Source organism: Poeciliopsis prolifica, unplaced genomic scaffold, assembly GCF_027474105.1.
Source record: "Poeciliopsis prolifica strain line A6 unplaced genomic scaffold, Auburn_PproV2 SCAFFOLD001, whole genome shotgun sequence".
Taxonomy (NCBI): Eukaryota; Metazoa; Chordata; class Actinopteri; order Cyprinodontiformes; family Poeciliidae; genus Poeciliopsis; species Poeciliopsis prolifica.
Genome location: NW_026562376.1, coordinates 15,194,931 through 15,219,410, shown reverse-complemented (window position 1 = coordinate 15,219,410; position 24,480 = coordinate 15,194,931). Strand labels below are relative to the sequence as shown.

Here is a 24,480-nt window from a genome sequence, read left to right as displayed (position 1 = left end):
AGTTCTGTACAGTTCGGTGCTGGAGCTTTTATTCCAGCTTTGTTACACAAAACAACGCTGAAAGGCTTTCACGTTTTAGAAACTTGGTTTAGAAAGCATGTCCTTTGAAAATTGAGTCGATAGCTTCACAATCGGCCCAAGTAATTTCTAAAACTAAGTGCTCTTAAAAGGGTCAGAATCATAGACTACAATCCAAAAATAAAAGACAAATATTTTTCAGGGGTTTCTTGTTAGAAGAAACCCCTAATATTAACAGAATCTGTTAATATTAACCTGCCACACAGAAAAATATCTTTATATTGTTATATTGTTGTAGAGTAGCGTAAGAAATATGGTGTCCAAGAATTTGAAATGGGTATAACCGACTCAAACATCCTCAAACCTTCAAGGCTAAACAGTTTGGGAATTGAGGGCTTGTCAAGGAGGAGCCTGTGAACCTAAAGTGGTGAGATGCAGCAAATGCCTATGAAATTTCAGTTGTTTTGTTGCAAAATAAATGAAAAAAAAGAGGACAGGCTATCTAGTTTTATGTACCAGTTTAAACAGAGATCAGCTCATTTTTAACACATTTATTTTTTATTTTTTAACATAACCTGCTATTAGTTCAACTTTTGCCTATTTTCTCTCTGTTTTTGTTGCTCTTTTTGGACCCTACATCTGCTCTGGTATTCTGTTTAGCCGTGACATCGTCCTGGAGGAGAGCATCAGCTGCTGCCAACGACTCAACGCTCTCCTTCGGGGAGAAAGATAAAATGTCCTTTGTCGAAGGTCTTACGAAAAAAAGCATTGGTTCCAAGTGAACTTTAAAAAAGTGAATTTTGCAATTGTGAGGCCTGCTTCAAGCACGACAGGAAGATCAGTTTTTACTTCGCCTCAGTCCACTTCGAGTGATTTTATGAGGGGGGAAAAAAAAGGTTTTTATATGTGAATATCTTTGTTCCATGTGTTATTGAATACTGGGTTATGTCTCCCCAACATAATCTCATTTGAGATTAGCTTAAACCCAGGATATTTCCACTTTGTGAGAAATGATTTACGACGCAATATTTGTATGAAAATGAACACAAAATCAAACCTAAATTCCGAAGCCTATTGGAAAACAGAAATAAAAATGACAATGTTGGAAAAAGAGAAATCATTAACTTTGTCGTGTGGTCCGTGTGGAGATCGTTCAACACAAAATCAGTAACTACTTCCCAGTGTCCGGTTGCCTTGCTGTGGTTTTTGCGCTGCTCCACATCTGTTCGGGCTCCCATTTATGCAAACACACAAGAAAATGAAGCAGACAAGAGGTATGTATTTTGTCATGTCTGTATTTTTGTCTCATTTTCACAAAACATATACAGGGGAAGGAAAAGCCTTTCAATAGAACCTGAGGTATTTTTGCATCAAGCAGCCTAAGGTATCAGGATTTTATTTTAAAAACTTGTCTAAATTTATCAGTGTTCTTAGATGCGTTGCTATGTACAACAACAATAATGATAATAATAATAACAATAACAATAATAATAATAATAATGTAGCAAAGGGGACAGCCTGCATCATTCTTGTTACATAGCATAAATAACAATTCTTAAAAATATGGGGAGTAAGGTGAAAAAAGGTTCTTCAGGAAACACATGACTTATCTGAACTCGTAGCTGTAGCAGCATAAGGTCAAGAAGTCAGAGATTGCCAGACAGTAAAGCTAATCCAGGGTCAAAAGAAAAATATCAAACACATTTTACATCACAAATAAATAACCTTCTCACACCAGGAGAGCTCATTTATTTCCTTTCCTTCTACCTCAAAATATGAAGAGCCCGATTTTTTTTTTTTCCCCTGTTCATTGTGTTATGCTCTTGTGATCAAAGCTTTGGAAATTTAAAAATTATTGTAAAAACAGATAAAAAGTAGAGGAAGAGAGAGAGGGTGCTTCATGGACATGCATTGTGCTGATGTACCAGCAGCTGTGTACCCTGTGTTGGGCCTGGCTCACCAAAAGATCCCCTGAGAATGAACGAAAGGGTGCGTGTCGGGATTCATGTGTGGATTCATGTGTGGATATACTGAAAGTGAGAGGGGCGTACAGTGTGCCACGGATGTACAGGTTCAGCTGCGAGCGTCACTGGCTCAGAGAAGGTCTGAAAACCGTGACAGCGTACTGCTGTTAGCATATGATGAGAAAAACTATTGGCTCCTCGCACATTATTTTTGTTTCCGCGTTTCTCCTCACACTTACATATTTTATAGTATCAAGAAACATATAGCAGACAAAGACAACCAGAGTAAAAAAAAAAAAAAAAAGCAGGTTGCGATTTTGACTTTATCTGTTGAGGCGGAAAAATCTGCCTGTGCTCACCTGGCCCAAACAGAAAACACAATCCTTCTGTCAAATCATGAGTCACTTGTCGCTACCAGGTGGACGGTCATGTCCACATTTTTCTAGTCCAGCAAAGATCAATATGGATCATTAACCACAGAAGAACCTCTAAAGCTCAGGTCATTGAGAAATAAGGAATAGAGTGGGGAAATTGGCATCCAGCGAAAGCTCCATGGTGAAAACTGATGACCATAAATATTACAGAGGCCTGTTCTTATACTGAGACTGAAGAGACAAAAGCAGAAAGGCTGCAAACTCCAGTCCTCAAGCTCCACTGTCCTGCAGTTTTCAGATGTGCCACAGATACAAAACACTGGAATAAATGGTGTAATCAGCTCCTCCTTGTGTAGACAAGTCCTCCAGAGCCTTGATAATGACCTAATTATTCTATTCAGGTGTGGTGCAGCAGAGGCACTTCTAAAAGTTGCAGGGCAGTGGCCCTGGAGGACTGCAGTTTGACACCTGTGTGATAGAGAGATGGTCTGAGGCTGCTTTGCACGACTTGAGGAAACCAATGGAACCATGAATTTTGTCAAGGATGTAAGAAAATCCTAAAGGATTGTCGATGGTAGTCCAACCAGTTATTAGGATTTGGGAGCAATTCTTTTCTCTTTTTTTAAACATGTATTTTTTGGGGGGTGTGGTGGTTTGTATTTCTTTAAAACATAAGGTTGATTGAATGGCTTTTTCTGTTGTTAAAAAACTGGATTTTGTATTTACTGAGGTTATCTTTGCCACATATAATCACTATTTTGATGACCAGAAACACTTAAGTGTGAGGGGGAAAAAAAGAGAAAGAAACAAAACAAACAAGTGAGGGACAAATACTTGTTCACAGCCACATCTGTAAGACAGGCTCATTTGTTTCCCCATAAATAAGAGTATAATCAACGAGTTGTGAGGCTCCTTTTTTTCTTATCTGCGCGCAGCTGAGTGAAACAGTCTTTTAAGTCATAATTGGACCCTCAGTTTGTGACAAACTCCTGAACTCACAATACGGAGGTCCGGTGAAAGATCTCATCAGTGGGACTTCTGTGCCTTTTCGTCTTATAAAACAGAAGCAAAAAACTTGGCTTTTGGAATATCGTGTTGTCAGGATGTGAATGGTGATCACTCAGCAGAAAAGTGCATCTCAAAGTCATACGTCACTCTCTCAAACAAAAGGAACAGCACATATTGCTTGCTTGAATTTTGTTGAATGTGTGTATTTGTAATGAGTGTGTGTTCATAAATACCATACAGCAAATAATAATAACAATTCAACTGAAAGGAAAAAAAAGAAGAAAAAAAAGAATCCACAAAACATTATATTATTTCTCATTACCAGAATGAAGCAGTACAATAAATTAAAACTATAACTGAACAGAAGTTCATTAAAATTGCTATATATATTCATATTGTATATATATAGTATTTGTCTGTCTGTAGTCAGCCTTTCAGGTGCATGCTCTCTTCTGGCCATGGTGGCTAGGTTCAGTGGGGAAAGGCCTGGCGGGATCCGGAAACCTCAGTCTTATCATGCTGTTAACATTTGAAACAAAAGGAGCCAAAGTCAGGATGGATGCACTGTGCTTTGGAGGGACACACTGTCCATGGTCACAAGTCTTTTCCTCAACAAAATACAGAGGATCCTTCGTTATTCGAATGCAGTACCGTCTTTATGTTAAGTCTGTTGGACCTCTCTGCTTTGTGCTGTGATAGTAAGAGGACACAGTACTATCAAGGAGTTCACTACAGTTGGTGGTGTTCTTTTGCAGCATTTTGGGGCGGGCCGGACCACAGAGGAAAGGTGGTGGTGGGGCGGATGTAGCCATGCATGGTTCTCGGACACAGGGGGTGGAGCTTCGGGACGAAACATGGGGCTCGGATCAAATCACAAGCTATACACCCACTGAAGCCCACACTACATTTAACCACAGGTAAACAGTATGAGTCTGAACATCAGGGAATTTTGTATAATCAGGATGCAACGTGATGCTTACTTGGAGTGGTATCTTTTTTTTAACCTATGACAGAAATAAAAAGTTGCAGTACCAACAGCCACAGCTTTATCTCCCCTTCCCCCAGGATTTCCTCAAATTTCTAAGAGTTCAGAATAAGTATGGCTACCTAACACATCACATCTGAGGCTCTGTCAGTCCAGGTTTGCAAACTGTTCACATTAACTCTCAGCTTGTATCTGTCCTTCCCTCAAGTAGAGTCTTTAACACTGTCTGTGGAGGGGAGCAAAAAAAAAAGAAAAAAAAAAAAAAAAAACTTTGTTGGCTCCACCTTACTTTTCCTCTTCTGGCACTCCTTTAAAACAGGTCCATTTTTGCCTCCAGGGGACAGCATTCACCAGCTCCATTATCTGTCAGGACACTTCAATGATCTCCATGCTTCCGGAGAAGCTTGACTGCTTCCCGATTTTCCCCAGTTCTTCCCTGGACCTTGTCTCGGAGATGCCCTCCTCGAACTCCATCTGACAGCTGCGGCGCTTGAACTGTTTTTCTGATGCAGGAACACTGTTACTTGAGCTGGTGGAGGTGGAATCCCAGTGGTCCCTCTGTGTCTGAGACCCTGAGGGCTTCTCCCTCTGGGATTTGTCCCGTAACCTGGCGCCTTCGCTACATCCAAACGCCACATAAGCTGAGCTGCTACCGAATCGCACCGATGATTCTTCTCCCCTTCCATCTCCTCCTCCCAGCTCCATTTCTCCCTTACCACCTTCTTCTGCTCCAAAATGCCAGGGAGCGTCCGTGGTTGGGGTGACTGGAGTGACGGGAGTTGTAGCCTGGACAGTGTCTCTGTGTTTGGTCCACATAGCCCCAGAACCCAAAGATGGCAGGGAGGGTAGTGAGAGGAGCGGGGAACCCCTGAGGTTTTCTTCCAGGCTGAGGCTCTTGTGGTCCAGCGACAAGCTGAGGGATTGGGGGGGATGATGCAGATGGGAGTGGACTGGAGAATTACCACAGCTGTGCTTAGTTTTTCTTCTGGTTCTGGATGAGGGTGTGCCAGATCGATGGAATCCTTCACTTCCACCCAAACCCCCAATGCTACCCCCGCTGCTCGGTGAAGGGAATGGTGAATCGAAAGAACCGGGGCTGTCCAGGACGGGTGACTGGGAGCAGACGCCGTTGGAGGTGCCGGTTCCAGGGCTGTCGAGCTTGCACAGTTTGGGGATGTCTTCAGAATGAGTGGGTGCCATGCTGGGGCAATGTGGACTGCTGGGAGAGTAGACAGACTTAATGTCCAGAGAGAAAGAGCGTTTGAGACGGTTAGTGTCCATAATCCTCTCTGCCGAGAGGTGCAGGCCATTAAAGCCCTGCTGGAGGGAAGTGGGAGATGGTAACTTGGGTTCAGTCTGGGTGTGAGGATCCGCCACCGATGAGTCACAGCTGTTGTGGTGACCGTTGATCTCAAAACCAGCAGAGACCCCATTAACCTCAGAGCTTTGTTTGGAGTTGTTTTCAGACTTCTTGTCATCTGTGGTTAAAGCTTGTAGTAATTGCAGGCCCTTCTCAAACTCCAGCAACTGACCCAGGAAGTTAAAGTTTGGGGATATGGACGGCCTCCTGTCCTTTACAAACCTGTCAGAAAAAAAAAGAGTTGAAAAGATTAGTTGTCTGAAAACTATTTGAAAGCAAAGTACGGCAATAAATCCTGTGTAAAGTTATATGAGGTCTGATAGGGGCCTCTATTATACTGATGCACAATATGCAATAAATGCTTTGTGCTTCAAGGCCAAAAACAAACTCTATTGCACAAACTGCAACCTGGCAACCACTTCAACAATTTCATTTCATAATGAAAATGGGATTTCTTCTTCTTTCATCCTTTCAAAACCGATGACACCCTAGCTTAACTGGAGGTGAGTGGGAGGGGCAATCATACCTATAGGCGTCATCTGATGACAAGCCCATTGTCTTCATGATGTATGCAATGGCGATGGTGGCTGATCGTGAAATTCCAGCTAGGCAGTGTACAATCACTCTGCAGTTTGACACCTTAGCTTTGTCTGTTGAGAGCAAAACGAACAGATTGTAACAAAAAAAATAAATAAAAAAACAGAAATACTCACACATACAATACTGTAAACCTTTGAAATGTCTATTGTTTGAAAAAGGATTTTTGTGAAAACTGGTCGAAAGCTGTTGTGGCTCTTCTGGTTCCTATTCAGAGGACAATAACTTTCAAAAGACAAACAAGGAGGCCGACAACTAAAGACTAACATTTTAAAACATTCTGCACTGGGAGACAAAACAAAAAATATGATGCATCAGAACTTGAAATATGAAAATCTCTGATATTATTTCTTGTTAATGTAGAGTCTACCTTTCAGAATGCTATCCAACTTGTTAGCATGCCACTATCTTTGACATTGTCCAGTGCAGTAACTGTAAGCTATGATCGCAAGCCCAGTACACCATATGAAGGTGACTGCGTTAAACTTTGCACCATCTGTTTATGTTTGAAATTTTGAAGCAGAAAGGAAGTACTTCTTGGGATGTTCCTCAGCTGTTTTGACAGTTGGCTAATAAAGGCTTTGAGCTGGCCAACAACACTTTGTTACATAAGCATTTCAAAAGCCCTCTCCACTTTTAAATCAGTACAGTGACAGCATTTTGGGGACTCGGTAGAATAAGATGACAAAATCCAAGATTTTTGTGAGCTCTGCAAATTGGCTAACTTTTAGCCTTGAAAGGTTCAGTTAGAACCTGTCAAAGTCGGCTTACTAAGTAGCCGTTTCAGCATTTATAATAAATCTTGGCTGAATTTTATAGTCTTAAGTTCAAAGTCTAAATGTAGGAAAAGCTGCATTTTCACTGTTGGCATTAAGACCTAATTAGAGTTGGATGTTACCCTCTAGAGGAATGTACAGAATTTTTTTGTTTGTTTGTTTTTGAGTATCGCAGCATTTGACAGGAGTCCACCTCCATGGTTTACAATTGTGTTTCTAATCTCTACCTTGAGTTTAAACTTGCTTAAATGTGCTGCCGTCTCCTACCTATGAACTCGTTTGTTTTGTCCAGCCAGGGCAGCAGTTTTTCGCAGTAGTTGTCGTTCACTGGGATGCGCATGAAATGGCTCTCACTGATGAAGTCCGGTTTGGGACAGGTGTTGCTGGCATTCAGGACATAAGTGATGCCATTCTGAGACATCAGATCCTAAAGAGATAGGCAAAAACAGATTTGAGACAATGCATGGTAGAATACGCTGCCAATCTCACCCTCAAAATTGGTGATTGAATGTCACCTTGTTGAGAACGTCTTTCTGTGAACCCAGGTAGAGGTGTGGCAGGATGCGAGTTGGTCCTACATTTGCCACAGGTAAACAGGGCTGGGACAAGCTCATTGGGAGTGCAGTGGCAGGCTTCCCCTCACACAGGCCGGGGAAACAGGAGGAAAAAGCTGCGAAGCCTCCTGCAGAGACAGAGATGGCAAAAACCGGTTAAGTGCACTCATGATTTTCCACTGAATGACCGGATACCACAGTGGAAACTCCATTTTAGTCACCATTAGTGCCGTGGACACACGTTCAATAGAGATTTGGAGGCTGAATCTGGGCTATAATGTCTGGGTCCTGCTTAGTGAAACAGAAGCGAAAGAAAGGAGGCTCTCTGTGCTTCTGTGTGCAAGTTGGGTTAACTGCTGGGCGGCCAGGAATGCACGTCTGGCCCTTTAAGAGGCAGGCGGCTCCACTTTTGGCATATGTGTATGTGTGTGGCTCTGTTTCCTGCATGAGCTCATGTCCTGTAGCAGTGCATTGCGTCAGGCTGAGGGAATGAGAGAGGCCACAGGTGCAGGGCCAGGACAGAGGCCCAGAAACATCCCACTGACACCCACACACACACACACACACGCTTACACGCGCACACACACATGCACTCACACGCTAGCACATGGTTTTCAACATATGCTCAGAATTCACTCTCACTTGCTTTAATAGTTATTCCACCTAAAACAACCATGCACACACACACACACACACACACACACACACACACACACACACACACACACACACACACACACACACACACACACACACACACACACACACGTACGCCTGCACGCGCACACACATATCCCCATAATAATTATAATTACTCTGCAGCAGTGTGGTTGTATAACTACAGGGTAGGAAACAAGGTGAGGGCTTAGCAGAGTGTGTGTTGAGGAGTGGGTGCAGAGTGCTGAAAGGAAAACGGAGAGCTTCAAGGAAAACTTTGAGCCCCAGAGAAGGAAATTAGAACCTAATCTACGTTCAGCTTTGCCTTACCCAATCTGGGAGGAAGAGCGAGCGCCAAACGCATGCACACAAATGATCACAGAGCGAGCGTGAATGAGACATGACATCACTGCTCAGAAGAAGCACACAGAACTCTGTCCAAGCAGATCTGATTGTAAGCCAGATTTAGAGATATAAAGGCCAATGCAATCTCCTAAAAAAGTATGAAATGTCCTCCAACATCAACAATAAATATTCACATTAGGACTGCCTGAAACAATCATGACCCAGTGCTGTTCTGGGTGCACTGTGCCTTTAAGAGGAAAGTGAAGAAGGGCTGTCTGTTTCCAGCTATTAATGGCAACCGGCAGAGCGATGACATCAGTGCTTTCCTCGGCAGAGGGGGTGGAGCGCAGAGATGGATGGATGCAGAAAGAATGATCAGATAACGATTTAGGTGGAAAAAGTTCATGTAAACTCTGAGGGAGGGCTGTCATGCTGGGATAAGCCTATATTTGTTGAGATATTTGCCTTAGGCCTCCCTGTAGCAGAGTGCCTCCCTCTAATTGATAAAACAGAAAGAGGAAATACTTTTTGAAGGGCTCCTTCCTGGTTTACCTTTTCCCAGAGAACCTCTGACATGGAACATACATACATAGAGAAATAAATAGAATCTAATGTAGAGGTTTGAGGAAATGCTACTTTCCTGCAGGCAGATAAATAAAAAGGAAAAAAAAAACACCTTACGTCAGAGAGCAACCATTTCCCTCTTTGTGTGCAGACATTGTTAGAGAGTTGTTAGAAGGTCTGTGGACAGGATGTTCCACATAGTGAGTGGCTGAGGAGAAAGTGTGTGCATTTGCATTTGGATAAATAATTAGTGCAGCAGACCAAGACGTGTTAAATTAACATTTAAAGAGCAGAGCGTGCTACTGAGGGAGCGAGTAAGGGGTTACTGGCATGAAGGAAGATTGGAGTCAGAGATAAGGAGCCAGAATGGGTCCATTCGGCTGCTTTTTTAGGAGCGATTACATTACAGCGGCATTACGTCAATTACAAAACACCTTCCTGTGGTTAAAGATTTACACTGCTGCCTCTAATGGACGTTAGTCACAGAGGAGATAGCATGCTATTGGCACTTCGTCACCTCAACAGGCTCTACTTAAGGCTGCCATGACAATGAGGGAGGGCAGAGATGTTGATGACAGCTGGCTTAACTTGTCTTTCTGACTGTTGCCAGGATGAAAAAAAAAATAACACAGAAAAGGACATGATGATACCCAAAAAGTCCAGAGAGATGGCTAAACAGTCCCCACATGAGAGTGATGTGTTCAGTCCAATCCAAACAAACACTCACAATGAAGTCATAGAAAAAGCCCTGTCCATGCGGATGACATCAGAAGTCAAACAGAGAGAGATGAGTTCACCCGTAATGAAGCGTGATACTGAGGAAAACTGACATCCTGCTGCACTGAACTCGGCAACACGACGAGAGGCAAAAATAAATCAACGGCACATTTAGAACACGAACACAAGTGTTCTCTGTTCGAGAAGAAAAAGTTGTCACGCTGGAGTCATGAAAATGTACCCCGGACAGGATGTGACTAACCAAGTTCTAAACACACACTGTTTAAAAAAAAAAAAAAAAAGTAAGAAATGTTCTGGCAAGAAGGAAAACACACAACCAGGAAAGAGGGCACTGTGTCGCCATCGGCATCCTTTTTCCGTTCCTCTCTGCCCACTTCATCATTTATGCAACTGATTATTTAACTTTCTTCCTCTGTTGGAGCCAAGAACTCAGGGATTCTTTGTTTGCTCCTTGTCACTTCTGTGAAATTCTCTTTCTAATAGGCACTTACTCGTCAGTTCTACCCCCGACACTCAGGACAAGAGACAATAAATATTGGCATGACTGTAAATGTAAAATAAAAATAAAAAAGTAAATCATCTATTTCTTTAGCCTCATTGCTATGTCTTAGTTTTAAAATAGATGGAACTAGAGGACAATTATCCCATTATTTATTAACATGCTAAAGAAAACTAATGAAATTGTGCACTGCATGTGATTAGATAATCAATATACACTGTTGTTAAATCAAGAAACTGGGTATTGATTAGTATAGTAATCAGTGAGGGCTTGATCATGCTCTCACTGATCAAGCAGATCAATGAGGCCTAGTAATCAAACTGGGGGCTGGATCAAGCCCTCACTGATTATTATTCTATATTAGTATAGTATAATATATTAATATTATATTAGTATAATATAATATACTAAGTTTCTTGGTCAGTTTTTACTGTGGGCAGAAGACTAAAAGCTAGGCATCAGTGCTAAGTGTTCACAAATAAAGTCAGAAGAAATAAAAAGACGCTGTAAAAAGGTTTCTGAAAGGAAAGCATATTTTCTATCACATTAAAAGAGATCTATGTGTCTCGTACATCCTGTGTGGCAGCGAGAGAGAGCAACACTTCAGCAGACAGCGGGAAGGCTGCATAGCCTGTCACAGTTAAGGGTCAGCAATATTAAGGTAATTCATGCAGACTGCTGTTTTTGGTTACACTAACTGTTGTCACTATATAAATCCCTAAAATAAGAAGTTGTACAACATTTACGCATTTTCTCTTTGTTAAAAAATAGCAACACCGTGTGTACAGCAACTGCTTCCTCATATTTATTTTTACCACTCCTCCTAATATAAATTATTATTTACGGCTTCAAGACAGGAAGGCCAGAAAAAATATGTTAATAAAATGTACATACATGTTTTTCTGCTATAGCTCTTCTAATGTTAGATCTGAATGAATTAAAATTGCTGTTGGGCAGGTCAGAACCATAAAATGCTGTTCACTTTATCACTGATGCAGTGAAGTAAACTCTCTTGATAACGAGTTCCTTTTATTTGTAGATCAGGATTTAGTTTTGCAAGAGATGTGAACAACTAAACCAGCAAGGGATAGATTTAAAGTCAAAAAAGGTCTTCAGTTCATTTATTCAAAATCTTTTGCTGCAAATGTCGCCATCATTTCAAATAAATACCCAAATATATCATGATTCTGACCAGAATTTCATGCAGCACCTGCCTGGCATTTATATTTAATGGGATTTCCACTGCTGCATCACTGACTGCCTTGCCAATACAATCTGCTCTTAGCGGTTTTTTTTAGATTTCACTTAGCTTTTTTACCTTGTCTGTTAATGGGGAAAATGAGCTCCATAGACACACACACACACACACACACACACGCACCTAAACAGCCTGGGGGGCATTGATTGGGGTGAATGACCACCCTGCACCCCTCTGTTGCTTTTCCCCTGTGGTTCATATGAGGGGAGACATTACGCCATCCCTCTGTGGCCCTCCAGCTGTCCCCTCCACTATGAGGGGACATTAGCATTTCAATGTAACCCCCCCCCCCACCTCCCTCCCGCTCAGCCTCCGAACATGACATCATTGCACACATGTCCCTCTCAGCTTCACAAAGGCTTTGCTGCAGCCAGAAAAGAAGCAGGAGTGTGTGTGTGTTTTTGGTCAGAAATAGGCCAACAGACAGAATACTGATGAACTAAGAGGGTGAGATCATTGCCTGTCATGCATGGTGTCAGCTTTATGATTGTCGCGTCGTCACACCTGCTGACGGTTAAACTTTTTATTGTTCTTCTATCTGGCTGTGCAGATAACGGGGACGTGTCACTTTGATCGTCTAATGTTTCAGCAGCGCCGTCATTGCATTATAGGCCCATAAACTCTCCCATAATTTAGTCTGCATGCTCAAGCCAGTTCTCACAGAGACGTGCCAACATGCTTCTGTACCTGTGACACACAGGGCTATTTTCATCTGATGATGGCAAAGATGTGATTTCTTTTTATGCTGGGTGGTGAAGGATGTGCTATAACAGAACAGTGGCAAGTGTAAGAAAAAACCTGCATCAGACCATTTCCAAAAGATGTTACAGTGCGATGTGCGGGACTCTTTGTTGAAGGCTTTTCCCTCAGAAGCCTTGCTCTGCTTTGCTTTGTTGCTCTGTGTGAAAACGTGTTATGTTCAACACCTGCAGTGCACCCTGAACATATCGATAACGTAATCTCCCTGAAACACCGTCCTGCAGAAAGAGAGACTGCAAACAGGAAAGCAGAAGGTTGAGAAAGACCCAAACAGCTCAGAGACCATAGCATGAGAGTTAGTGAGCACTATGTCATACTGCGGGTTATGGCTCTCAGTCTTCCCCCTCTCAGTCTTTTTTTCTACCACTTCTCCTTTCCTTCCCCTTCTTTCCTTGTCATGTTAATGATTCCATCCACTTGCATCGCCCTTCTTCCTATTCTGTGTCTCTAAATGTGTCTCTAGCATCAGTGGAATGGTGAGGACACATCGGTTCCTGCACTGATCTAGTTTAGATCCTTTAAATTCACATCACATCTATCTTTAAGTTGCAGCATCCATCAGAATACCTGGAAGGTGCATCTCTCATGGAGCTCAACTCATTTTATGCACTCATGCAAACACACAGGCCTTCATCCTGTTCCTTATTTCTTGTACAGACTCACATACACCTTCTGCAGCTGTTAATGCTCCACGTGGATACACACCTCGAAGCTCTCTCCCCTGCTTCATCCGGCGAACCCTGATCTTCAGCCTCATGTCTCCTCCTGACTCCTGAAGCTCTGGCCAAAAGCAGTCCTCTGCTGGGGCAATCACAACATCCAAAGGCATCCCCCCCAGTCCAAAGTCTTTCTCAAATGCACGCGCAGATAGAAATGTCCAGGTGTCCCCCTCCGTTGGAGACAAAGAGTCCTTTCCAACAAACAAATGAAGAATACCGGAAAAACAAACAGAAGTGATTTGTCAAGGAGAGTTTATAATTCAAAAGTCCAGAAAACTCCGCTCTGGTTAAATAATTGCGCCACTCTGCACTGAGTGGCTTTCAAAGACAATGAAAAATAGTCCAAAGTGGCCTGTGGAGACGCTCGTCAAGTCAACATATGGCCAAAATCCTGATGCCTGGACCACAAAAATTCCTAGAATTCTCCTGCCCCAATTAAATGGCAATTCTCTGGTCTTGTGAGGATTATTTGCCTCTATGAGAGCGAGAAGAAAAAAGAAAAAGAAAATGTAACGCCTGTATGTAAACGCCAGCCGTGATCCGCCTGCAGCTGGTTCCACAGAGCGGCTGTGTGTTCCTCTGAGCGCTCTCTGTCTGAGTGTCTACAGCCAGGAGAGCAGCCTGCTATTGTTGTGCCGCTCCAACTCCCCCCACCCCGTCTCTCATTCGTTCCGTCACCGCTTTCCACTCCTCCCTCTGCCTTCCACCTCCTATGACTCTCTCTGTGAGGAAGATGACGGAGCTGCACTCTCTCTTCTTCGAGCTCTGGGGTTGAATGAGCTCACTTGCCGTGAGCTCAGACTCTAACCAAACCTCCGTCCCTCCCCGCTCGCACCCACTCCTCCTCCCTCGCTCGTGGAGCCAGCGCTCCGTCATAGCTAATATCTAAGGCATGTAACCACATTCCTTACTCAGCCAGCAAATATGCGGCCACCTCAGGGGCCTAGCTATGAAGCTGGTCCCTGTCGGGGCGGGATGGGGGATGAGATGAAGATATTGAGATGAAATAAGACACGCCAAGCTGCAACGCTTCCTAACGTCTCGGTGGCCAATTACAAAGAAAACAGGACAGCGACTGGCTGACGTTTGTCATTTTGTAGGCATGAAGCCATTTTTTAAGACCACTATTTAATTTGAAAGAAAACCTAAAAGATGCTTGTCTGCTACTGTAGAAAATAGGTTCTGACTGAAAAAGAAAAAGTAGGTCGATCTGACTGAAAGTACTGTGGCTTAGCAGTAAGTGACATGTTTAAAGTTTGATTTAAGACTCTGTCAGTGTGCAGATATCTGATCTTTCTCTAAAGAAGATGTAATTTGTTTGACTTTACAAACGCTTCCTGTTCTGGTTTGTATTTAATGTTCCAGTGGACACTCTGTTCTCATCCTTTTGATTTCATGGCTGAGAGCAGAGGTAAGTACAATTGACAAGAAGCAAAACATCATGGAACAGAACAGGCGACGAGAAGAGCCGACTGGTCGAACACTCCTTTACTTTACCAAGGAATCATAGAGACGGGCTAAATGTCTCATAGTGGGAAAAAAAGAGTTAAGATTAAACTAAGCAACTAATGGGAATGGATCACAATATCTTGGAAAATAAAGAAATAAGATTATATTATATTTCCGGTTTGAGCATGGCATACATTTCTACTCTCTTTGACAGGTTTTGCCTTTTCTTCTCGGTTGAATGGACCCAGCTTTGTCAGACTGATTCAAGCCTTGCTACATATTTTCAATTGAATTTAGGTCAGGACTTTATGTACTTTATACATTCTAACACAAGAACGCTCTCATCTGTCCTGGTGGAAGGAGATTCTTTGCACCAGACATCAATCTTTACGGTAATTATGAGCAGCTTCTCTACCAGCTGAAGAAAAGCATTCCACATTACGATACTGCCGGTTTAGTTACATATTTACGTCATTGTTGTTTTGCTCGTCTGCCAGACTCCTTTCACCTTTGACTAAAGGATTGGCCGGTTTTAGCTGAGAGATATTCAAAGATAACCCTGCTTTTATTTTTTTCTCCCAGCTCTGACTTGTCTACTGTGTTCTCTGGTCTTCATATTGCTGTTTATTTGCTAATGTTCTCAAACAAACATCTGGGTGGCAGTGGATTTTATTTTGCCGAATCAAAGTAAGAGGTACTAAAAACAAATAGACTCTGGGAATAACTGGGAATATCCTTGATAATTTATATTTTGTGTTGGTCTGGGGGATAAAATCTTAATGACACACTCTGAGTAGTTTTGATGTGACAAAATGGGAATATGGTCAATGTACCTGAATACTTAAGGTCTATCTACCATCGATTTCTTCAAAAGTCATCACAAATATCTAAAAAATATATAATAATACTGATAATAATAAATTTTCATTTTAATAGTCATTTATTCAGTTAAGTTCAGTAAATTCAATAATTTGTCCCTCACAAAAAGGCAATCAAGCTCATGCAAGATGTGAAATGAGTTGGGGGAGGCCTGGGAGGGTGACAGGGGCTTAAGTTGCACACTGAGTGACCTCATCTCATCGCTGTGAACCCCTGAATGATCATATATGGGTGAGAACACAGACTTACGTCAACCTCTGTTTAACAGCTGGGGTGGGAGAAAGAGGAAATAGGTCACTTTGCTGATGATGAGCTTTGTGAAAAATGCAGAGTGTCAGAGACATCCACACACACACACACATGCACCCACACGCACACACTTTGTCCATCTGCGGATGCCTGGGGGACGACTGAGCGCAGTGGTCAACCAGGGTCGTTACACTGCAACCACAGTGGACGGTCATCTCAGTTTAATTCCACACCTGCCCACAGTTGATAAAGCAGCTTTCACAACAACGGTGGAAGCTAACAACAACACAAAACAGTGTCCGGATCTGGTTTTAATGCTCCGAGATGTTTGAGTTCTTCTTCAGATCCCAGTGGGGTAACAAGGCTCAGAATAGTAGGTGTGTTAATTAGAGGACTGCAGACAAGGCGCTATAAATGACAGCCAGGCTTCTTTTTTACTTTTTTTAATTTACTGCACATGTGTCCAAAGCTGTAACAGAAATAGGTGTGCTGGACACCCCCTCCTCTGAGGCTCCCTCTTAGATTTACAGCCTGCTTCTCTGCTGTGGGGTTTGTTACTGGGACGACGCACAGTTTACATCCACATACACATACCGAGAACAGCCAAAACAGACATGGATAGCAGTGGAGAGGAGTGTGAGACGGAAGCATGAGATACAAAGTGAAATGGTGCGTGAAGGCTATAGGGGGTCTTGAAACCAGAAAAGGTCTCTGAAATTATTTTATAGAGGAAAATTAGCAAGATATGTCGCTGCTTGGCTGACTGAAAAAAGATGTAAAAGAGAGGGACAAATTTCAGAAATTGTTGCGTTAGTTGTTGGTTAAGAGTTAATCTGACTTGTGGCTATTATTTAATTTATTTTATATTACTAAAGACGTTATTGCATTTTTATTAAGATCATGTCACTTTAGGGCTGCTATTTATTTTTTTAGGTTTGTATGAAATCCATTTAATTCATTTTTACTGATGCTTTTCTATATAAATTAAGTGATTTAATTATTTCACTGTGAAACATATTGCTAAATCTGAAAATATTAAATCCATAAAGACAAAAAAAAAGAAAAACTTTGGAGGAAAAACATGTTCCTCCAAAGTTTACTGGGTTTCCTCAAATCGAAGACATTTATCCATCATTTTCCTATACAGCAGAAAGCATTATTTGTAAAAACAGTTGAAGTTCACAAAGAGCCAAGTTTGTTCCAATACTCTATTTTTTCACTTGAAATATTTTGTCAAAGCCTGTCCCAACAGTTTGCTTTCAACTGAGACAGGCAGCAACAGGAGCGTCATCCTACACCTCAGATCATCTGTCAAGATATCGCGGCAAAGGAAGACGTCATTGCCTGAATCCGGCAGGTTAGGGTGATGAGTTAATGTGTTTTGCCTCGAGATAGTGCATGTGCTGGGGTAGGAGGAAAAGTTTCAACTGTGCAAAGGTGAGAGGAAGACGGGGAGGACATTGCTGCAGGGGTTCAGGCAAAGGGCGAGCAGATATTTACTCCAAATACATACAAGCATAATTGCTCGTGCACATGTTTTTGTGTGTGCATGTGTGTGTATGTGTGTGTGTGTTGATGGTGCTGGTTGTCAGGGGATCAGTAACAAAGCTGCTCTTGCAGTGATGTAATGTCTTCAGGAGAACACAGCTGCCATGCCTGGGGGGTGAGGTAGTCACCAAGGGAGAACGAGGAAGGATGGATGGAGCTGTTGAAGGCAGGGGAAGTGGTAGAAGAAATAACGATTTAGACCTCAGTGGTGTCGCGGGACTTCAAAACATCAATACTTGCAAGATTATATGAATTGAAGAAATATTAAGAATGAAAACATAAATGATGATGTTTGATTAAATACCTTAAAATATTTTTTTCACAACTTCACCTAAGACCTCTTTGTTTCTTTAAAGCCTTTGTCAAGACTTAATTGCATTTCTTCTGCTAAAGATGATCTGATGGAGGATGACAACTTGAAAACCTGCAAATAAGCTAAAGAAGAACAAAGAAAATCTTTCCGTTCAATAAATATCACGTAGGATATGTGTGCACAGATAAATGGAACTCTGCTGCACTCCTTGACCATATGCGTGCTCATGCATTCAGTGACTTCATCTTTGTCTGCCCGGCCTGGAGGGGAGGCCCCCGCTCACATCAGTCAAACAGCAGACCCCCTGCCCTCCAAACAACTTAACCCCCTGGAGGAGCTCTGCACCCGAGGCTACTGCACCAGTAAATCTGCCACACTGGAGAGAAATTAGTTTACACTCGGATATATGCTTACACACTCAGATTCACACACACACAGGCGCATAAAGAGAGAACAGGAGCGGGTATAAGCTATCAAACGCACCGAGGGGGGCTTTCAGAACCAGACGGGCCCTCATAAACCAGATGAAGTACTTAAAAATCCCAGTTGGGGGTGTTGTGGGTGTGCATTTGTGTGTTGAGACAGATAGGAGCTTTTGTGCACTAATATGAAACACTAGCAGGCTGTATAGTCTTTTTTTGGTTTGGTCAAGATCAAAGGTTCACCTTTCTATGTGTTATTGTAGTTATTTTAGCTGAGACTAATAAAAAGAGAACGGTTGCTTGCACAGTTTTAAAAGGTATGAGTAGTGGATGTTTGAGAGTAAAACAAAGGCATAAAATCTGCATGAAGCATGTCTGCTAGCCTGGAGTATTGAAAAGATTAAAAATGTGTTCACGTTCCTCAGTGCTGATTTCCCCAGAGGTGAGTTTGTCTGCACAGGTTTCATTCTAAATGCCAATAACCAGGAGCGATGCACACGGCTTCATTCGTACATTTGAAAGCACTGAGGTTGTGAAAACACACGTTCCCCTCTTTCTCACGCATGTACAGTAGTGAGGATTCCTCTATGGTTTTCCATGTCAAAATACCTTACATTTAAAGACTGAAATATCCTGAGTGGTCAGGCTTAGTTCCTTAAAAATACAAAACATTTAGTTCAGGTTTATGACTGATGTTATTACAGTGGTCAAGGTTTAACTATGGATGGATGGGTGGAACAAGAATTAATACGATACAAGTTAAATTCCAGAAATACAAATAATTTTCAAAGCCCAGATTTTTGATAATCATTCGAACCTGGACAGAACAGGAGCCCTGAGCAGCAGCAGCAGCATTGTGGCAGAATTACTCTCAGAGGGAGGAGCTGACAGGAGACCAGTGTAATGAGCCTCTGCTGCTGATATTTTCAGACAGCCAGGCTGGTCTCGGGTCAGTTGGGTGTTAATTAGCTCCTATCGGCAAAGCAGGCAGCACTCACACGCGCACATTGTCCCCACAGCAGAGAAAGCCATGCCATCTGGTCCTCTGATGGCACCTCTACTCTCCTGTCTACCTGTCTTATCATCAGAAACTGTCAGACTGAACTGCGGTGTCTCTATGTGTGGTTTGACCGGTTTGTTAAATTTATTCAGCACACTGTTTTGACGCTCTAAAACATTCACAGCCTGCAAACTGTTTTTCTGACCTCTTTTTTGTTAACTACTTCTGCAATCTTTTGTGCAAATTTAACCATTAAAGTATCAAAGTGTTCAACTCATTACGAATATAAAAGCTGGAACTTTAGACATACATGTAAGTGGGAAATTTCTGTCATTTCTAACTTCGAGAATATATCTTAACCTTCTTTTATTTAGAATTAAAAAAAAGAAAAATAGATCACATATTAAAAAAAGCAATTATGATCTTTCACATGGTGTGATTTTCAAATAATATCATAAAAAAACTTGTTGCAACATTTATATTGGGATTTTCTTCACCTGCTCAACAATTAAATAAGCAATATTTTTATTGCACAAAGTCAGAACTGAATTTGTGTCACTCTTTCTTTGAAAACTAACACCTAGTTCAATAAACTGATCAAAAGCAGATAATGGCATACTAAAGTCTGGTTTTGAATAAAAGTCTCTGGATGTGGTCCTACTTACTATATTTTCCGGACGACAATTTGCTCTGAGGATCATAAACATTAGTCAATAAAATGCATCATAAAAAGAAAAAGAACAAAACAAATACAAGCCTGTAAGTTGCAGGACCAGACAAACTCTAAAAAAAAAAATCGACTTATAGTCCATAAAACACGGTACAACAAAATTAAAGAAATGGATAGTTTGTTTTGCTGAACATTTTCCATTGTAAAAAATATTTAATTACTCAAACATTTTTTTCCTTGAATAAATTGAAGTCTTCATCTGGATCAACAGCCTGTGAGCAAAACAGGCTCCTTGTTCAAGAACAATTCTCCAGTGACCCCAATAAAAGTTCATAATGAATCCTTGCTTTTAAATTGTTGTAATGCTCTAGTGTTTTTGACACTGCAGTACTAGATTAATACTCCATTAGCAGATTTATGGTGAAATTTCTATTTTTTAAAACTAAAATCCTGGTGGGGTTTTTGCTTTACTTTTGCTTTTTTCAGTTAATGTGAGCTCAAAAACTCCACGTTAAAGCTTTCACACAGAAATATCTTTTCCTGAAACATCACGTATATTATTGTCAGGTGAAATCTCATATTGAAGGGGCAAATTGAGAGGGAAATGACAGAATACTTAAATCAAAGGACAAACTTTTCCGAACACATTACTTTTATACAAAGACAATGTTTTGAGATGTCTTTCATGCTTGAACAAAATTCAGGCATGAAAAACGCAAAGATGGGTTCATACTGCAGAACTGCAGGCCAAGGTTGACTTTTCTGACTTCCCCTTCGAGCATGTGGAGTTGTGCAAGTTTACATGTGTGTAAATGTGTCACATCCACAGCACGGCAGTGACATCATGCTGTCATCCACAGAAGAACAATAGAAAAGAAATGACGTGATGCAGTGAAAGGAACTGGACAAGCTGTCTGTGTGTGCAGCCTGCCAACGCCTTCATCACGCTGGTAAATCATTCCTGGAGCTCAATGGGAAATTTCTGAGCTTCCCTGCTCAGTCCAGAAAAATAATTAAGTACATGTAGACAAGCACATTCTTGAGATGTAAATTTATGTTTGTACATCTCTGCTGATCTCTCTAGGCGTCTCCCTTTCACTCCGGGGAGCCCTGATGTTCCCTTATCAGAAACAGGAAATGGTTACACAACACTCGGGGAAACGACCTTTCTGTGCTGGACCGCTTTCTTCTATGAATGTATGTACATTGTTGTGTATGGCTGACATTTCGTGTGTTTTATAAGTTTATGTGCAGAGGAGATGATAACCAGAGGATGAAGAATGATCACAAAACTCTGTGCCGCATTCCTGAACCTGGAGCTCTAGGCTTCCCTGGAACTCCAAAATTAGCCTGCTGCTGTTGCAATGGAAAATATTCTCCTAATCATCAGGAAACAGTCACAGATCCAGAGCATTAACCCTAAAAGTTCTATGTAGTCAACCAAAAGCCACCACTGTGTGTTTTTAAACAACATATTGCTAATTTTCCAGTGTTTTTATTTTACTTTTTTTTTTTTTTTTTCGCTTATTAAAATACATACATTTAAAGTGTAGCAATTCAAAATCCTACCAAGGGAAATACTTCACAAATGTGTGAGGAAATTCAGATGAAAACTTAAAAAAAAAAAAAAAAAAAAAAAATGAGTGGATAGGAGAGCAGTGCAATAGCACACCAGAGATAAAGTGCATCAAAACCGGCACGATGATAAACAGGAATCCACCATTGTTCCAGAGAATGACGGTATGAGAGGAACTGCCGTGGGCAGTCCCAGCATGAAAGGAATTCAGTGGATGCAGGCCAGGAATGAGTAGGATAAATCAGCATAATTGTTAGTTTCTCCTTTCCCTTTTTCTTGCTCCTTCTGGAAATTTCCACTCCACATGTTTGTCAGAGGCATCAGCGGGAAGGCTGCAGCGGTAAACTCACGGCACAGCAAACAAAGAGCAGAGCACTTGGCCCGCACTCATGAGGAGGTTTGAGTTATGAGGTGCTGATGTGGTGGACCAGGGTCCCACGTTAGCTTAGCCGTCCAGCCTCAGCTTCTGTTGACACTACCTAGTAACGCTTTAAACAAACTATTTATATCCCATGTAGGACAAATGCATGAACGGGGTGGGTTAGGATGCTTAAAAGGCCTTTAGATAGATTTCAAAAGCAGGAAGGTATGCACCATGAATGGACTGTATAAGCATTACATCCAAAGTATTTAGGGCACTTCACTCATTCAACAGGGCAGCTACATTTCTAAGAGGAGAAAGAAAACTACTGCTGCTGGACAACATTTAAGATGTGATATTTTGTTACTTTTACACTCATCTCTTAGAATCCCAGAACCTTAGAGTTACAATACGATATGACTACCGGGACATAAGATCAGCATTTTACCACTGTAAAGCATGTTTCTCATTTACATGAAATAATAATTAAAAAAACTAAAGCTCTCTGGCTTTGCGTGCCTGCATACATATAACCATGAGATTTCCTGGTACAAGGCCTGTTTAAGCCAGTGAAAGACTGTGTGATGAAGCAGAAAGAGAAGAAGAAGAGCAAGAGGCAAGCAATGCAGCGAGATCACGTCATGGTGGAAACATTTGGCAATGGCTCACATAAACACACACCCGAACAACACACACACACACGCACACGCACACACACATCATATGGTGCTCGTACATTAACACACACAGGCCTGTTTTATTCTCCAGTTTTCAGGGTAAGAGGGAGCAAATGATGACATCAAGCTTATCATGTGAGACCAATGAGACTGATGAAGGGTTGGGGGTGGAGGGACAGAACCTCTGGACCCTGTTGCATAAAACTAGGATCACCGACGATACATGATTGCGTGTTTCGGCGTGAGAGCATCTGCAGGTTCATTGCGAAGTGTTTGTGAGGCGACAATTAAAAAGAAAAAGGAGCTCAGTGAATACCTGCACACTGAGTGCAAAAAAGCAGCATTATGTCACTCTTCAGCTCCAATGCGTCTCAGAGCCTGTAACACTTCTCAGGGCAGCCAGGTGATGTCATAGGTATTTTGTAGCACATATACTTTGACCTTTGTGGGCCCTTGTTACGGATAGGGGTGGGGCCGGGGCTGATGTGTGTGTATGCGTGAGTGCGTGTGTGTATGTTTGTGTATCTAGAGGCCAGGGTGAGAGCATCGAGGCCACTGGCGCCAGATGTGATGACCGCAGGAGTCTGGGCCTAAAAATAGAGCTCTGTTCTCAGCACCATGAAACAGAGGAGAGGAAGGAGGAAGAGGAGAAGGGGATGAGAGGTGGAAGACCCGGGGGGCGGGGGAGGACAGAGAGATGGGAAAGGTGAACCAGATCATTGAGAATAATGTGTCAGATATCCCCGAGGATGGTGAGCTCACCTCCTAATGGCACCATTGGCTCCTTCTCTATGAAATTATTGATCTGTGGACCTCCCCACAGTGTTACAGAGACGGTTCAGATGGAAGAGAAAGCAAGGTGTTGACGGGTGTGGGGGGCACAAGAAGGACCAGAAGTTAAGTCACACAAGCGGTGAAACAGAAGGTGTGAAGAAATGGATCTGAGGAACACAATAATTAGTTTGAATCCTCTCATCAGGACCGTGGCTGAAAGATGTCTAGAGGAAATTTAAATCCAACTCTGCAGGGGTGCATGCAGGCCTGGCAGAAATCCTGCAGGAATGAAGAACAATAACACACTTCTCTGTGCTTCGATGTCTACAGAAGAAACCTTGTCTCATTAAACAGGATCTCTGGCCATACTCTGAATCCACATAAAAGTAGCCAGATGAACAGTTTTGTGAACGTGCACACATTCAAAGATGTAAAGAGGAGTATTACCTCATCTCCTCGACTCCTCTCATTTGTGCTTTTTCTTAATCCGACACATGTATTCTCAAACATTGCCTCATCCGCGTGCACACGCACCACTTCATATGCACATATTAATGGTGAAAAGTGCAAGAGACACATGCATACACACACAGGGACACAAAAGACCTCCTTATGTGGCTCCCTGGAATGTCTCTGTGAACAGCTTCATTGTGAGTTTCTGCCTCCTATGATTACCTCACCTCTTCAGCTTCTCTCAGATGCACACACACACAGGAACACACACATAGATGCAAAGATACACAAATAGGACACCACCCAATTGTACACCAGAGCGGCAACATGACATGTAACAGAACTGACCTTTGTACATCCATCTGTGAAGTCACACCTTAGGCTGATGACTTTGAAGCCCCATGCAGCACAACCCTAATGTATGTTTTTGAGTTAAAGAACCTTTCATCTCCTAATTGCTCTCAGCAGTAGGTCAGTGTCCTGTGGTAGTTTGTACACTTTTGACAAGATTTGTCTGCCTGATGGGAGAGCCATAATCTATAAAATCAATAAATACATACACTTTATACAATTAAATTTAAATATATATTTGAAAGTAATACGGGCTGCACAGTGGCTCAGTTGGTAGCACTGTTGCCTTGCAGCAAGGGATTAGGAGGAAATGAGAGAAGATGACATTGGATGATATAGGCTTTTTTTCAGCTATTATTACAAAACACATTTAAAAAGTTCACACACCCCTGTTACAATGCAAGACTTTTTCTTACATAAAAAGAGGAAGCGTTTCCACATTTAATAAGACATATGTCCTACACAGTTCAAGAAAAAAACAAACTTCTGCAAGCTCCTGGTTGCATAAGTGTAGATGAATACTACACTGAAATACTGAAATACAGGAGTGCATTCAATGTTTCGACCAGAAATTTCTGAAACT

General features: G+C 41.9%; 1 protein-coding gene across 4 annotated transcripts in view; it reads right to left on the bottom strand.

The window, feature by feature from the left end:
* Positions 1-1,295: 1,295 nt before the first annotated feature.
* Positions 1,296-24,480, bottom strand: part of dusp8a (dual specificity phosphatase 8a) — a 47,478-nt gene continuing 24,293 nt past the window's right edge. For 3 of the 4 annotated variants that reach the window (XM_055039668.1, XM_055039659.1, XM_055039677.1), the window contains exons 4-7: positions 7,598-7,764; positions 7,350-7,509; positions 6,236-6,359; positions 1,296-5,931 (exon numbers count right to left, since the gene is read on the bottom strand). In XM_055039668.1, coding sequence (XP_054895643.1) covers positions 4,716-5,931; positions 6,236-6,359; positions 7,350-7,509; positions 7,598-7,764 — 1,667 coding nt within the window. In that variant the 3' untranslated portion in view covers positions 1,296-4,715. Of the gene's footprint in view, positions 5,932-6,235; positions 6,360-7,349; positions 7,510-7,597; positions 7,765-13,161; positions 13,973-24,480 lie in introns of those variants that run through there. The other variant, XM_055039684.1, reaches the window with a different exon arrangement.